The sequence below is a fragment of the Acomys russatus genome, chromosome 4 (assembly GCF_903995435.1).
Source record: "Acomys russatus chromosome 4, mAcoRus1.1, whole genome shotgun sequence".
NCBI lineage: Eukaryota > Metazoa > Chordata > Mammalia > Rodentia > Muridae > Acomys > Acomys russatus.
In genome coordinates, this window is record NC_067140.1 from 27,318,814 (window position 1) to 27,333,518 (window position 14,705).

General features: G+C 53.9%; 1 protein-coding gene across 14 annotated transcripts in view; it reads right to left on the reverse strand.

Annotated features, from left to right (window-relative positions):
• The window catches only part of Kcnq2 (potassium voltage-gated channel subfamily Q member 2), a 54,456-nt gene that overhangs the window by 2,323 nt on the left and 37,428 nt on the right, over window positions 1-14,705 (reverse strand). For 2 of the 14 annotated variants that reach the window (XM_051143988.1, XM_051143986.1), the window contains 6 exons: window positions 14,080-14,109; window positions 9,429-9,482; window positions 5,362-5,585; window positions 4,577-4,685; window positions 3,884-4,108; window positions 2,137-2,244 (listed from right to left, as the gene is read on the reverse strand). In XM_051143988.1, coding sequence (XP_050999945.1) covers window positions 2,137-2,244; window positions 3,884-4,108; window positions 4,577-4,685; window positions 5,362-5,585; window positions 9,429-9,482; window positions 14,080-14,109 — 750 coding nt within the window. The remainder of the gene's footprint in view (window positions 1-2,136; window positions 2,245-3,883; window positions 4,109-4,576; window positions 4,686-5,361; window positions 5,586-9,428; window positions 9,483-14,079; window positions 14,110-14,705) is intronic. The other 12 variants (XM_051143993.1, XM_051143991.1, XM_051143990.1 and 9 more) reach the window with 9 other exon arrangements.

Sequence of the window (14,705 nt, forward strand, 5' to 3'; positions counted from 1 at the left end):
ATAGGAAACGGCCAAAGCACAACCAGGGGAGAGATGGGCGCTGCCGACAGGTATTTGTTGGGCTGGGGGGTGGGGAAAAGTGCACACAAGTGTGCTGATGCATGCATGTAAGAGCAATGCATGTGTACTCACATGTGGGGGGGTTGGTATGCTCACACCCATGTGAGTGAGTGTGCGTACTTGTTGGGCAGGATGAGAGATTCAGCTGAGATGATCACTAATGATGCCACTGACCAACCAAGAAGGGAAGGGATTGCTCGGCCCTTGGAGGATGGGGGTTCCTATCTGCCCAGCGTGACACCAGCAGATCCACTGCATGTTATGCAGGCATGTAGAGCTGTGGCAGGGCTGGGAGCTGCAGGCCACTTAAAACTAAAGAACCTGTGCATAGCCTACAAACCCACTGCACTCAGAATGTGGCTGAGCAAGGCCACTGAAGCTGAGCTGTGTAGCCCCACACATGAAGCAGACTCCAGCAGGTACGTGTCAGCTGGTTCCCCTCCACTTTCTACAGACTGGGGTACCCTACCTGCTTCTGTGGCAACTCCAGAGGAGGGTTCAGGCTTGTACCAGCCAGGGGCAGCCTCTGCATGCTCCACTGGGCTCATGCCGGGCACATGCAGAAGAGGGTGGGAGGGATGGCACAAGGGACCTTCTGGTTCCAAGCAGATGTCAGTGACAATGGCAAGGGAACGGGTTCCCTGGTGTTCCGACGTCCGCATGGTCCAGGCATGGATGCACAGCCCCTTCACCCCTGCCACATGACGAGCCATCTGCCTGGAGGATCTCAGGGGTGGACCTTGGGTTGCTTCAAGGCGGCCAAGACCGGGGTCCTCTAAGGACCTTGTATCACCTCCTCCCCTGGGGTTCAGGTTAGGGCATCGGAGTCAATCCCCAGGTGCTCCTCGCGTCTTGGGTGACAAGTGCCAGCTGTGTCTTAAGATCTGCCCTGTGTGTGTCTGTATACCACCTAGGTGCAGCATAGGAGGAGGCTGAGGGGGCTTTGACCTGTGCAGGGTTTTCTCAGCCCATGGCTTGCGTGACCAGCTGCCATAACTGGCAGCAAGATCCAGAGGACTAAATGGGCCTCAATCTTATTGGCAGATGGTATCATGGGCCAGTCACCTGACTAAGAACTGTTCCCCCAGCATCCCTCTCTTGTGGACGGATATGTTCATTACATTGACCTTTGACCTTACGAGCAGGAACCCTGGCCCAAGGATGCTATGCCTGCCAGTTCCAATTTTCCAAACTCTCTGAGCTTCCCAGAGCTCTTCTGTTCCCGGCTGTTTGTCTGCCCTCCCTGTGCCTGCTCCCGAGAGCTTCGCTTTTTCTGGACGATCAAGCCTGCCAGGGGGAGACAGGGGATTATATGGGTGGTTCCAGAGCACCCAGAAGACCTCGAAACCTGTATTAACCACACCAGAGCTGGCTTTTGTCACCTGACTGTTCTCTGAACCCAATCTGCCACCCGTCAATCAGCTGCAGTGGGTTGCCATCTTTCTTATCAATGACATCAATGCTGGTGGTGGCAACTTGAAATAGCACCAGAACTGACAGAGCCAGCTTGGTGCTGGGTGCACTGTGGGGATTTTCTCATCTATTTCTGCCCCCTGCAATGATGAGGAATGAACCTAGGGTCTTACACATTACCTAAGCTAGGTAAGCACAGACTTGGTGCTTTATCACTAAGGTATACCCCTAGACTTAGTATATTCTTCGGGCAGTTGCATCTCACACCTAAGGAAAGAGCCCAGGGATGCACCTCCATCTGCTTTTATCTACACAGAGCCAAAGCCGGGACCATGTGCATGGTAGGCACCCCAGTAATGGGCAGGTGTGAAAGACCAGAGCTGGTCAAGGTCACGGTGTCATGGCCTCGGCTGATGTCATGGAGCTTTCCACAGGAAGGCAATCCCTGAAGATGGAGGACTCAGGGCCCTGCCTACGGGCCCTGGCAAGGGGCCCTGGCAAGGAACACCCTTTTTTCTAGCATGCCCTTTAGGAAAAGGGAGAGCCTGAACGCCCCCTGCCTCACAGAAAGAAAAGTGCAAGGTGCTGCCATCATGCGGCCTAGAGCAAAGGGGCTGGCCATTCACAGACGGGTCAGGTCAGGAGGAGGCAGTGCATCCTAACCTAGGTGAGTACTGGGGTGACTCTCTCGAAGGGGCCGTGGGTCCTTTGGTAGGGTACTTCTTGTGCCGGGGAGTTGAAGGGGGTGGGGGGCCCACAATCATATCTATCCTGGCAGCGTAAACAAGAAGAGAAGACCAGCAGAACACATCGTAAGCAACCCAAGGCGAGTTGCCGGACATGCACAGAAACAAAGAGCAACTTGACAACAGTGATTCTTCCGGAAAAACATACTCAAAACACAACGATGGACCCACACTCTGGCCCTCACATCTGCCAGGCTTTCCCCATGTCCCCAGAACTGTCCAGCCTGCCCAGTGAACCCCAGGTAGAGTACAGGATGATTGGTGCTGGGAACTAAGTCCCAGAAAGCACTCTGTAGCTTCGGAGCAACAGGACCCTGCATCAGGCCAGAAACACAGGACTCCCTGTTATCAGTCTGTTTTTGTCTGTTTCCCAGACAGAAAGGAAAGGGCAAGAAAGCTGTGGAGTGGAAGAGGTCGTGGAGCAAATAGCTGTGGGGCTGGGGCTGGGACTCGGCTAGAGGCTGGAGGGTCACGTACAGCCTCTGCTCTCAGGAAGGCAGTAAGGGGCCCCAGCCGGAGCTGGACATCTCCCTGATCTCCACTTGGAGAGCAGATCATGGCTGGAAGCTCTGCCCCTGACATCGGCCACTGCTGCAACTTTTGGGGGCCACAGGGAGTCCCCCAGGCTGCCTCTTTTGTCCTTACCCTCTGCCTACCCAAAATCTGTGCTCCACTTCCAGGACTTAAAAGCGGATGTGTGCTACCTTAGGAGAGAGGCTCCTCAGAGGTATCACAGACACACACGTGTGTAGATGATGTATGTGGCTAAGGGTGTGCGCCTGGGAACATGGGAAGTGGGGACAGGTGGAAGAGTTGCAGACATAGGCTGTGCATATACCTGTATACTCGTGCACACGGGGAGTGAACACTTGTGTGCGCTGTGCATCTGAGGATGTGTTCCTGTGAGCGTGCTAAGGGTAGGTTGAAACAATCATAGACATGGGTCTGTACGTGTACACCTGCACATGTTAAATGCATCTGTGTGTGGGTGAACTCAGGCCTTACTCATGTGTGCAAAATGCGTGTATTTATAACTTTTGGAGTAAGCAAGCCTATCTTCACATCCAGAGAATCCAGTGGTTGCCTCTGATGTGCTTCCCACTCAAAAAGTATCCCCCACGCCCCCCCCATGAGGGAGCAGATGGATATTTTAGAGGATCAGCTCCAGGGTCCCGGCCACTACCTGGCAGGGACCACAGGAACCCCGTGTTTCCATCTCATCACAAAACACATTCTTATCAGCATATACGTGCACACCACACACATGCGTACATACACACCAACACACATATGCACATACATGGCACAGCACATAGTGCTCATGCACACATCCACACATCATATGCACGCTTGCACACATATATTCACACATGTGTGCACTTGAGCATACACGTTGAGTATATTCAGATGCCCACGTATATACACATTCACACACATGTGCATACATATGTAGATGTGGACAAACACACACACACACACACACACACACACACACACACACACACACACACTTGCCACCACAGTGCAGGTGAGTAGAAGAGAAAAGGGTGGCAGAAGAAATACTGAAAAACAGACAGATAGTGTGAAAACACAGCAGAAAGCAACGAGAAGCCAACAGGGTGGGAAGAGACCTCCAAAGCCGGCTCTGGTCCTGTTCTGCACACTTGTCACCCAGCCCTTGATGCCCCTTGTGCCACGCCTGGTTTTGTCCCGGAGGGCCCTGTTCATGCCCAGACTGGACAGGCAGGGGCTCTTGCCTGGACTGCAGGCTCTTGATGCGGGACAGCATGTCCAAGTGTCCAGCCGAATATTGCTCGATGACATCCATCACGTCGTATGGGCGCAGGCTCTCTTTGAACTTTCGCTTAGACACCAAGAACCGCATGACACTGCAGGGATGGACAGCTTATGAGTTCCAGACAGAGGCTCTACTGCCATGGGCCCGTTCCCATATCCACCTGGCCGTCACCTCAACACAGCTCCAAGACCACAGTCCCTGGGAAGCAGTATTAATTCTCATCTGGACCACCTGCTCACTCTTCCCCACCTCACTCCACCTAGTGCTCGGCCTCAAGACAGGTTCCATGCTCCTTGGAACCACTGGTATGGGACATCTGTTAGTTCTATGAAAAAAAAATTATCTTGTCCTTGCCCCACATTTTATCCACATGGTCAGGGGCTCCAGCCAACTCCACCAGGCCTCCTGGCCCTCTGGGAACAGGTGGACAGGTACAGAAGCTGGAATGGGCAGAGGTCCCCCGTGCTTTCCCAGTAGCTATGGTCTTTGGTGGCTCAGCAAGACCCTATGAGGTCGCTGGACAGGGCCTTCTCATGGAGATCAGGCAGGGGTCCCTTACCACACAGCTCTGATGCTGACTTTGAGGCCAGGGGTGAGGTCTTCAGTCACGAACTCGCAGTTACAGCTCTTGTTGTCCTCCACGATGTCCTCCCCAGGGAGGCTTGCTTCTAGGTAGAAGGGAGCATGGGCCATGAGCAATCACAACAGGGTTCAATCCCAAGCCTGATCCTCAAGGGCCACTCAGGCTTCCCCAGGACATCCCTTCAATGCCTCGGCCGCACTGGAGTGAGTCCTCACCCCTGCCTCTCGGCAGCGTCTCTCCTTTCTCAGTCTCTTCTCCAAAAGCTATCACCTGCACAACATGAGGAGGGTTTAAAAGGACATCCCTGCCAACAGATGAATGGGGAGCCACGCAGTGGTCACTGTTCAGCCAAGAAATGAAGGAAGCTATAACAGTACCACGGATGATCCTTGGGGCCACCATGCTCAGTATGGGATGGCCGCCACGGACTACATGAGGCTCAGTATCATGCATGTGACGTGCACAGACTGAAGGTAGACAGAAGTAGGCAGGAGCTTAGTGCTGGGCCAGAGAGGGCCTGAGTGACAACTAGAGGGCCCAAGGCTTCTTCTCCTTGAGGTGGCACCACAAGTGATGGGAGCACAAGATGCCACTGAATGATGTGTGTTAAAGTGGCTCGTCTTATATGATGTCACTTAAAAGAAAAAGAATGGGGACCTCTCTGCACCAAGAGATTTCCATTTGTGCTCTATGGCCAGGTACCAATGTCCTTCCCCCAGTATCCACCAGTGGTTGGGGAAGGTGATGCCATGCTGACCCACCTTCGGAGTTCTGCCGGGACGCAGCACCTTTGATGCGAAAGGCCTGGCGGGCACGACTGCGGTCACCGAAGCTCCAGCTCTTAGGCACCTTGCTTGGGCTGTCATCGAGGCTCTGGTCGGCACTGGGGGACCGCCGGACCGTCTGGGCCTGGGGAGACCCCTTTCCCTTGGCAGCCACGCCTCGGGGGCTGGAGAAGACACGATCTTTCAAACTGACCTTCTGACTGTTCCGGGATAAGCGACCAGCAGACAGAATAGGCAGACAGACAGACACACAGAAAAACAGCAAGAGAAATCACTCTGGAAATAACAAGTTGATGTCTCTTTGCTGCTGATGCCCTCCCTCCCCTCCCCCAAGCCAGGAGGGAAACGCAAGTCCAAAGAATGACCGACCACGCTGGGCACAGGGAGCAGTGGCTGGTGAAGCGAGGGGGCAGAGGCGAGGAGCCGCAAAGGTGTGGCCAGAGCTGGGGAGGCAACGGCGGGACCCCTGAACCATTCAGCTATCACTCCAAGGTGCCAGGACCCTCTCCACACTGTCCTATCTGCTTTCCCGAATGACTCCTGGACATAATCCAGACACTTGAGACTGGACTTCTTTCCTGAACCTTTTCTGCACTAGCCCAGCCAACGGGGAAGCCCTGCTGCCCAACACCAGCTGCCTCTGGAGTGCCCCACCAGCCCGTCTCCTGTCCCAGGGCCATCACGGAGCAGGGCTACAGGTAATGTGTCTAGATACACCTCAGCCCCCGCATTTCCTGTGCATCCCAGATGCTACCTGGCCTCTCCATGGGGATGATGCCCAACATTCTCTGGTCTCTGAGATTCAGACCCCTCTCCTAGGATGTTTCTAGAAGGACATCAGGCATGAGGTTAGTATGAAGTCAGGCTTCTACTATGACAAGACTGGTTGTCCCGAGCCTTGGCCCCAGGCGATGGCTATAGAAATGGCAAGATGACGACCTAACCAAAGCTCTTTCCCACTGGGCTGCTGTTTCCAAACTCCAGAGGTCCTAGGGCCTCCCATGTTTCTTCATAACTCCAGAGTTCAGCAGCTCACTGTGATCCATACAGCAAAAGACAGAGAGAGGGTCTGTAACTAGGTGGCCTTCACCCCTTACTCTGTGGGCAACAACATGCCTCTCCATCCAGGCCAGTTATTTTTTCCATTGATGGCTCCACCATTGCTCCAGAGGCAGAAGGAAGCGAGTCTCATGTGAAGTGGGACTCACTTGTTCAGCCACATACAAGTTTCCCAGGGTAGCTTCAAACATGGCCCGTGACAGTACCTGGCAGTACTAAGGGTAACCCCAAGGAAGTTGCAATGCTCGATATTTCTTGTCAGGGCCTCAGAACCCAACCTCACACCCAGGCTCAGCGCCCCACCATGGCCACCAGCCAGAGAGACATGTCCAGCAGCAGACAATGCAGAGTTGACTATACAGAAGAAGATGGCCATAGTGCTAAGCCCACCCACCTTGGACTGTGGATAGAGACCATCTGCCTGCCCAGGCTCTCTAAAAAAAGAGGAAGGAAGAAGAGAAAGCTAGGGGCACAAAACTCACATGGAGAAACTGAGGCAGCCTCGAAGTGTCCCATGTCCTGGGAGCATTGGGAGCCAGTGGCCTCTGCTAGCTTTGGAAAATAGCCCTGACTTTTGTTTTCTGCTGAAACCACTAGAGGCCACATGACCCGGAAACCACATGACTTTCTGACCTCTTTCTTCTTTTCTTTTCTTTTCTCTTCTTTTCTTTTCAGGTTTTTTTTTCCAGACAGGGTTTCTCTATGTTATCTTGGCGAGTCCTGGACTCGCTTTGTAGACCAGGCTGGCCTTGAACTCACAGCTATCTGCCTGCCTCTGGCTCCTGAGTGCTGGGATTAAAGGCGTTCACAACCACGTCCAGATCTTTCTGACCCCTTTCTAAGCAGAAAATTTTAGTTGGATCTAAATAAACCAGTATGCCAAGAGGTTCATGGCTTTCAAAATGTTCTTCTCTCCTCCTAGGGGCCCCTCTATCACAGGAACTATTGAAGACCCGGGTAGATGAGGTGGGGGCTACACTTCTCAGTGGCACTCAGGGTCCCTTTTTCTGTACCCTCCGCCTTACACACTGAAGGGAGGGAGATGAGTCACCACTAAACAGCCTGGTGTTGTTCACTCTGAATGATGTCACAGAGCTGCCTTGCTGCTGGGGTCCCAGGAGTCACTCTGTGTTGCAACAACTTACAATCCGTGATTTAACTCTGGCTGTCAGGCAGCCTGGGCTGCGATGGCTGGCGATGGCGACTCAGGTTCTTACTGCCTCCCGACCCCTGGCTTCTGCAGGGGATCACATCAAGAAGGATGGGAACAGGTCCCTCTGGGAAGGTGACCCAAAGTCGGCCACATTTCCTTCCTAGTAGTGATTTCTTACCCAGCCAACCAAGAGAAGTTATCAACCACGCAAAGCCAGGCCTGGGCTCTAGCCCTACAGCAGGCTGCTGCCCACAGCAGGAATTCAGCAGCCAGGAAAGGGACCCCCCCCCCGACCCCTGACACAACACTTTCAGTCTTAGTTATTTTGTCTCCAACTCTGCACCACACTGTCCCTTCCTCTGAAGGAGGCTGTGATGGAGAAAGGGACAAAGTGGATTTCCATTGCCAGACACTCAGTCCCCACACAGATTTCCATATCTCTAGGGCCTGGTTGGAGACCAGGAGCTTAAGGGACTGCCTCTCACCTCCCAAGCCCCCAAGCCAAGATCAAAGCAAACATCAGATAGGAAGTTCTCCAGAACTTTCCCCTGAAAGCCCCAGCAAGAGAGCCAGCCCATGAGCAGAACTACCCCGTATGGTGAGGGACATGACACCAGCCAGGAGTCAGCTCAGGAAGACTCTGGGAAGCAAGCAAACCCCAGCCTTTCTCTTCCTGTCCAGGGGGAAATTCAAAAGAAAACCAGTCCTTGTCCTAGTCAGTGCATGGGCTCAGCAATGCAGGGAGCCGGCATCCATAGAGAAACGCCCAGCCTGTGCCTGGATTGAGGATGCCCAAGGGACAGTCCACAGGAATGCAGAGGGAGGGCAAGGTGGACTCCGGCTGAGCTCCTGCAGGCCCGTCCTTCCCAGTCCTCTGGTCTTCAAGCAGCCTGACCTTAGCCTCTGCCCTAAAGGTTCAACGTGTGGCCAGAAGCACCTGGTCACATACACTTTGGGCAAGCGAGGCAGCTTCAGCCAGGGCCTGAGCAGGCTGCCTCTCAGGGCAGTCCAGACACCCAGCTCCCTGTCTGCAGCTGCAGCATTCTCCCCACAAGCACCCGCCTCCAGCGCACAGAGCCAGCAGAGAGGCTCGTGGGGTGGGGAGGTGGCCCTCAAGCCCCTCTCCCAGTGGAGGAGGACACGGAGCATGCACAGGTGCAAATGCACAGCATGCTGCTCGGCACAGCTGGCCACATGCACATGATGGGGGGGCTCCCCCATGCGGGGGTCATCACAGCTGCCTGAATATGGCTGGGTTGCACCAGCCAGGAAAGGAACAGGCATGGGAGGGCAACCAGGAGGCAGGGGCCCCAGAACAAGCAGGACAGATGCCTTCACATATGGACAACAGACAGAGGGATGGGGCGGGAAAGGTGTGGTCAAGGTGCAAAGGGTTAGGAGGCTTTTTCACCACCCCGTTTCCAGTCTTCCCTAAACCAGGCCTGCAAGTCAGAAGGGGGAGACATGGCCTCTGGCTTTTGGGAGGCTCTCAAGAGCCCAGAACACAGCGAGCTGCCTCCCTCAGTGAGGTGCCGGCTAAGGGTCGGTCCTTAATGCCTAGTAGAGGTACCAGAGTGGCCGGCCCCAGAGGAAATGTTCCCTGAAGATATTAGACTGTTTCTACAGCAACGACCCTGGCCAGCCAGCCCCCTGCTCTGGCAGGAGGGGGTTCCGTCTACAGTCAGAGGCCAAGCGCCCAGCTCTGCCCCATGCTTAGGCATCAGGGGACTCAGAGCTGGGTGGGCACTGTGCCGGCTCATCCTGAACCTCTAGTAAGCAGGGCGGGCAGGAGCGTGCAGCGTGGTCAGTCCGTGCGAGCATTGCGTGGTACCTAGAGTGTCCGGGGCAGCATCCACACAGGCACCCTCGGCACGGTCTGCCTTTACTGGAAATGAGGAGAGCATAGTTAGTCCCGGGGGCGGCAACAGGACCAGAACAGAGAGCAGGTAACTGAGGCACTGTGACCACCCAGGGAGTTCAGGCTCACAGCCCCCCAGCCACAGTGTTTGCGTCTGAGCAGGGACAGCGAGAAAGGGGTACGCGCAAAAGTCTTCTGCTGCCTGGGAAAGAAAACGGCTCTCTATTTTTGGAGAAAAATAATCCCTGTGTTTTTTCCTCCAAAAATATCTTTTCCTTCCAAAACCAGAGTGTGGGTTCATGTTTTAAGAGATGTATTATTTTTTTTGCTCTATTCATGCCAACAAAAATAATAGTAATACATGAACCAAGATGTTGCAGGAGGCCAGATGTGGATGGAGATAGTCTGGGAGGTGAACCGCTGCAAAGCATGCGCCTTTTAGGGAGGGAAAAATGTGCAGCTTAGCTTTACAAACTCGTTGGCAAGCGGCGAGGTTTTGCCACACCAGCCTGTGGCTCTGTCAGCAGTGGGCTTTGATTTAATCAGGAGGTGACGGCTGCCTCCAATTAGAAGGAAACTTAACAGGAGAGGCTTGGGGACATGCCATACTTAGAAACACTGATCACGTACATTGATCTGGAGTTCTATGAGTCCACCTTATTGCCATGCCCTGTGCTAACAGAACTCCAAAGAGGAGCTCAGAAAAAAATCCCAGCACATATGGACCCTTTCCGAGAATGCCCCGAATTCTTGAGATTTGTATTAGAACATGCAAAATCTTTTAAGTTGGAAAAAAAAGGAAGGAAGAAAGAAAGAAAGGAAGGAAGAAAGAAAGAAAGAGAGAGAGAAAGAAAGAAAGAAAAAAGAAAGAGGCAGCGGACCTCTGAGGTCAGCCTGGTCTACAGAGGGAGTTTCAGGGCAGCCAGGTCTATGCATAGAAACCATGCCTTTAAAAAAAGAGGAAAAAAAAAAAAGAGAAAAAATTACAAAAACACCTTTTCCCCCCAGCAGGCCTTCCGTCTTCCCGAGTAGTTACAACAGCGTTTCACAAACATTGTCCCGGAGGAAGTCAACATACAGGGCCATCTCAAATCACAAACAAAGAAACCTCAGGAAGAAAGTGTCCAGCAGTCCATTTTCCTTTACACACTTATTCAAACACTGCCCCTCTCTGTTATGTGTCACTGATGCACGCCCTTTCCCACTGAGGTACAAAGGACACAGGCCACTAACTGGCATAAACAGAAATTAGAATTGGAGCTGGGTTTCCAGAGAGCGCTCTGTTAACCAGATAGTCCCCAAAGTGTTCATGCAGGACTCTGAGCACCCAGAAGACTTCTGCCCAAGCATCCACATAGGTTTGGCAATTCTAGGTAGACAAGCAGCGTTGGGCAGACACCCTGAGACGTGGGACAGAGCTGGGCTCTTGCTGCTGCCTCACCACAGGTGCTGTCATCAGCACCACTCACCATGATTAGACCCCAGGGCTAAACAGCCTGCTAAGCAGGTGAGCACCTGCTCCTCGGCCCCTGGCCCCCATGTCCATCCTAGGAACAACAGACAGAGGTAGTCCATCCGCAACACCTCTGACAAGTGTCCCTTCTGCTCCCCAGTTCTACAGCTTCTTGAGAAGGCAGAGCATGAGGTCTCAAAGGAAACCACATTGTCCAATGTGGTAGCCAACGCTGAGACTCAAGAATGAATACCAACTGTGTCCGTTTTAATGAATGTCACATGTGGGCTTGTCATGCTTGTCTGGGAAAACATGGCTCAGGAGCCTGACAAGATCTGGGGAAGAGCCTTCCTGGATTGGTGGGCGCTCAAGGACCTCCAATTTGGGCTACTGTGACACTGTGCATTCCCTCGACCCCATTTTTTCTGCTCCATCAGCAAAGTGAAGCAAATGGTTGGCCAATCTCGATCCCAGGCAGATGCCAATTGGCCAGCCCATGAGGATGCCAAACCCAGTGGGGGAGAGATATGCCCACAGATGCTGGCTAAGGCCAGACAGGGCAGACAGGCACTAAAACACACAGACACCTCCATCTGTGAAAAAGACTAGAACCATATGAACAAGAAGGGCAAAGCCAGGGCTAGGGGTTCCTGTAGGGGGAGAGTAGGAGACAATGAGGAAGAGACAAGGCCACGAAGGAGTCACAGCAACTGCAGTCACAAACAACACTGGTACAGCACAGGCCTGAGCTCCCATCTGCCCCGGTTCCTCCGACCCAGATGTCCACAGTGTTCCCAGCCTTGCCATGTAGGTGTCCTCAGGAACAACCACCCCATGCACCTGTGTCCTGAGTCACAAGACACGGGGAAGGAACCTGTAGGCGGCTGAGGGAGAGGCCCTGGCTTCACATCACCCACCTGCCCAGGGAAGTCCTGCCAGGCAAAGTGCAGGGCTGTGTCCAGAGTCAGACAGAAGTATGGTCGCTGACTCCTGCTAGATTGGCTGAGTCCAAGGACAGTAAGATTCTGGGGAGCCAGACAAGGGCCCGGGGAGCAGGCTCACCTCACTACTTGTCACTTAAGTAGCAATTTTCTGCACACTTCCTGTGTTCTTGGTGCTAAAGAGGTGATACGGCTGCTCCTGGCAGAGGGCAGAGATACCACCCCACCCTCCATTACCCGGCCAGCAGGCATACATCCCAATGAAGGAGTGGTGGCCTTCATCGACAGAAACTGTTCTTCGCTCCCTCAGCACTCAGCTCTCCAGGTGCCCCAACCTCCTTGAGGATCCCAGTGTCCGTGCAAAGGTCCTGCATACCCTTCCCAGGGATGGCATATGTGCTGCCTCAACTGGGCATTTTAAGAGCAAGGGCGTCCTGGAAGGAGGACTGGGTTGGTGGGCACTGGCCCTCAGGGAAGGGTGTGGAGGCACAGGCAGGCGGGGGCCACTGACACGCGGGGAAGACAGAGGAGTGGCAGGGTGGAGAGCAGGGGAGCCACGGAACATACCGAAGAGCCAGGGGCGGGGGGCTCCCGTGGGTCCTCACCTTGAGTCCTGCTTTCAGGGTCAGCACCTCATCCCAAAAGACAGAGCAGACGAGAAAGGGGCCCAAGAAGGGCAGTGACAGTGATTAAAAGCACTTGGGGGCAGCAAGATTTTCCAGATGGGGGGCAGAAGAGGAAGAGAGAGAAAGAGAGAGGCTGAGAAAAGAACCGCGGCGCGCAGGGAGTGCTAAAGCTACGGCAACAAGGCAACAAGCGCAAGGAACTGCTGGAGGCCAGAAGCCTCCTGGGCAACTCGTCCCCAGTCGGGGTGCTATCAGGGTACCGTGGAGACAGACAGGAAGCCATCGCCATCAGGGAAACTCAGTCCACCTGGGGCACAGCCCTGGTGTCCACAACCAGTGACTCCCAGCCCCGGGGTCATTGGAAACAGAGCTAAGAGAGGGACAGACCAGAACAGCCCTGATGGACCGTGCGGAGTTGGGGTGGGTACCCGTGGGCACAGCGAGGCTGCCATACCCTCGTGTTTTACCCACACCAAGGCCAGGTGAGGTTAGCTCTCTTACCTCCATTTGTCAACAATCAAGACTACACTAGACGGCCTGTCTCTCTCCAGTTAGTTTTCTTAGTGACCAGGGTTACCCATCATTGGCTGTCCCTTTAAGTGGTTTGGGAAGTCTTGCCAGTCTGCAATTCAGGGCACTGCCAATAAAAATCTCCTTTTGTGTGATGAGAGGGGAGGACTGTGTCTTTTTCCAATGGATAGAGGACAGGTTTGGCCTAGCTCCATCCTTCCTTGCACAGGAGCAATTTTTATATATTCTAGGTTATCCTGCGATCCAGGGTGGGCACAAGGAGGCAGGCAGGTCCCCTTCTGAGATCTAAAGTCTATGAGCCATATTCACACCTGCACCTTGTGCACAGGTCACTGGTGGGAGGGGCACACTCAGCCTCAGGGCCTCGGTTGGACACCCAGGCAGATGCACACTGAACGCAAAACCTTAGAGATGGTCTCTCTTGGCTTATAAGTGCTGGTACAACACAGTCTGTTTCCATCTTCCTCTGCCAAGCAGAATTGACAGTGGGACCCTATCTAACCAGCCTGAGCAAATGGAACCTTGAAGGCCGGCAGGGACCAGGGGAGGGAGCAGAGAGGCAGGAATATCCATGGAGGTATGAGAGGGGATGGGGCACCTCAGCCTTCTCAGGAGGACTCTGGCTCTCTCCCGCCCCCAGGGGCTATCAGGAGAGCAAGGCTCCTCTTCTCTTCCAGCATCTGGCCCTGTATTCTCCTCCCAACTAGAGTGATGAAAGGGGCTCGAGCTGGGGCTGCAGATTCTGGCAACATACCTGCAGGGCATACAGGAATCTTGGCCTCAGAGGGCCCCCCCTGTGGGGCTGTACCATGGGCAGGGTTGGGGAGAGGTAATCCCAAGAAACCACACATACCTCGCCCCCCCGCCATGTTCTGCCCAAATCCCTGTGAGGACGCTGTAGCTGAGCAGTGACCCTGAGTGTGCCGGGACACACACTCACCTGCTGCACATAGAAGCACACCCAGGGCCCCATGGTAAATCCCGCCCCATGACACGCGGTGTACGCACAGGAGCAAGGCAAGATGGGCACAGCACACACACACACAGGGCAGCTGGAGGCAAGAGGGACTGACCTTGGTGATGGCTCTGGTTGTGGCTCCTTCCTTCAAACAGAGGGAAAAAGAGTTAGGAGTTACCCCTGTGGCAGCCCTGTGGCACATACAGTGGCCCAGGAAAGGGGGCCTCCCTCGGCCCCCCCTAGGATTCCCCCCTGGCCTCAGACCTGACACCTAGCCTCAGGTTGGGTTGTTCGTAATGGGACCTGGTGCAGAGAGCCGTCCTCCCGGAATACCTCTCCTCTTGATGAGATACTACCAAGGCTCAGAGGAAGAACAAGCCTCCCAAGGGAACTGTGACCCTCTAACCCAGAGGGCCCTTTTATTGGATATTAATGAATGCTAATTTCAACACAGCCATACCAGTATAATTAATAAAGTTTCCCCAAGAAAATGTAGCTGAAGAAAGCTCTTGACTTAATGGAATTTCCCTCCTTCTGTGCAGTTTTTCAGTAGTAGCAAGCATCAGCCAAGGACTTTGCCACCGCGCACAGTCAGTGCTTGTTTCAAGGCCAGCAGTCACTCCCAGGCTTGCCGAGTTATTTTTGGCCATAATCTGTTTCATTGGTGTTGGTTCTTCCTAGTGGGAAGAATTTGATGGTGGCTGAATCTTATTTGGCTGAGAAGGGACATTGAGGAGTGAC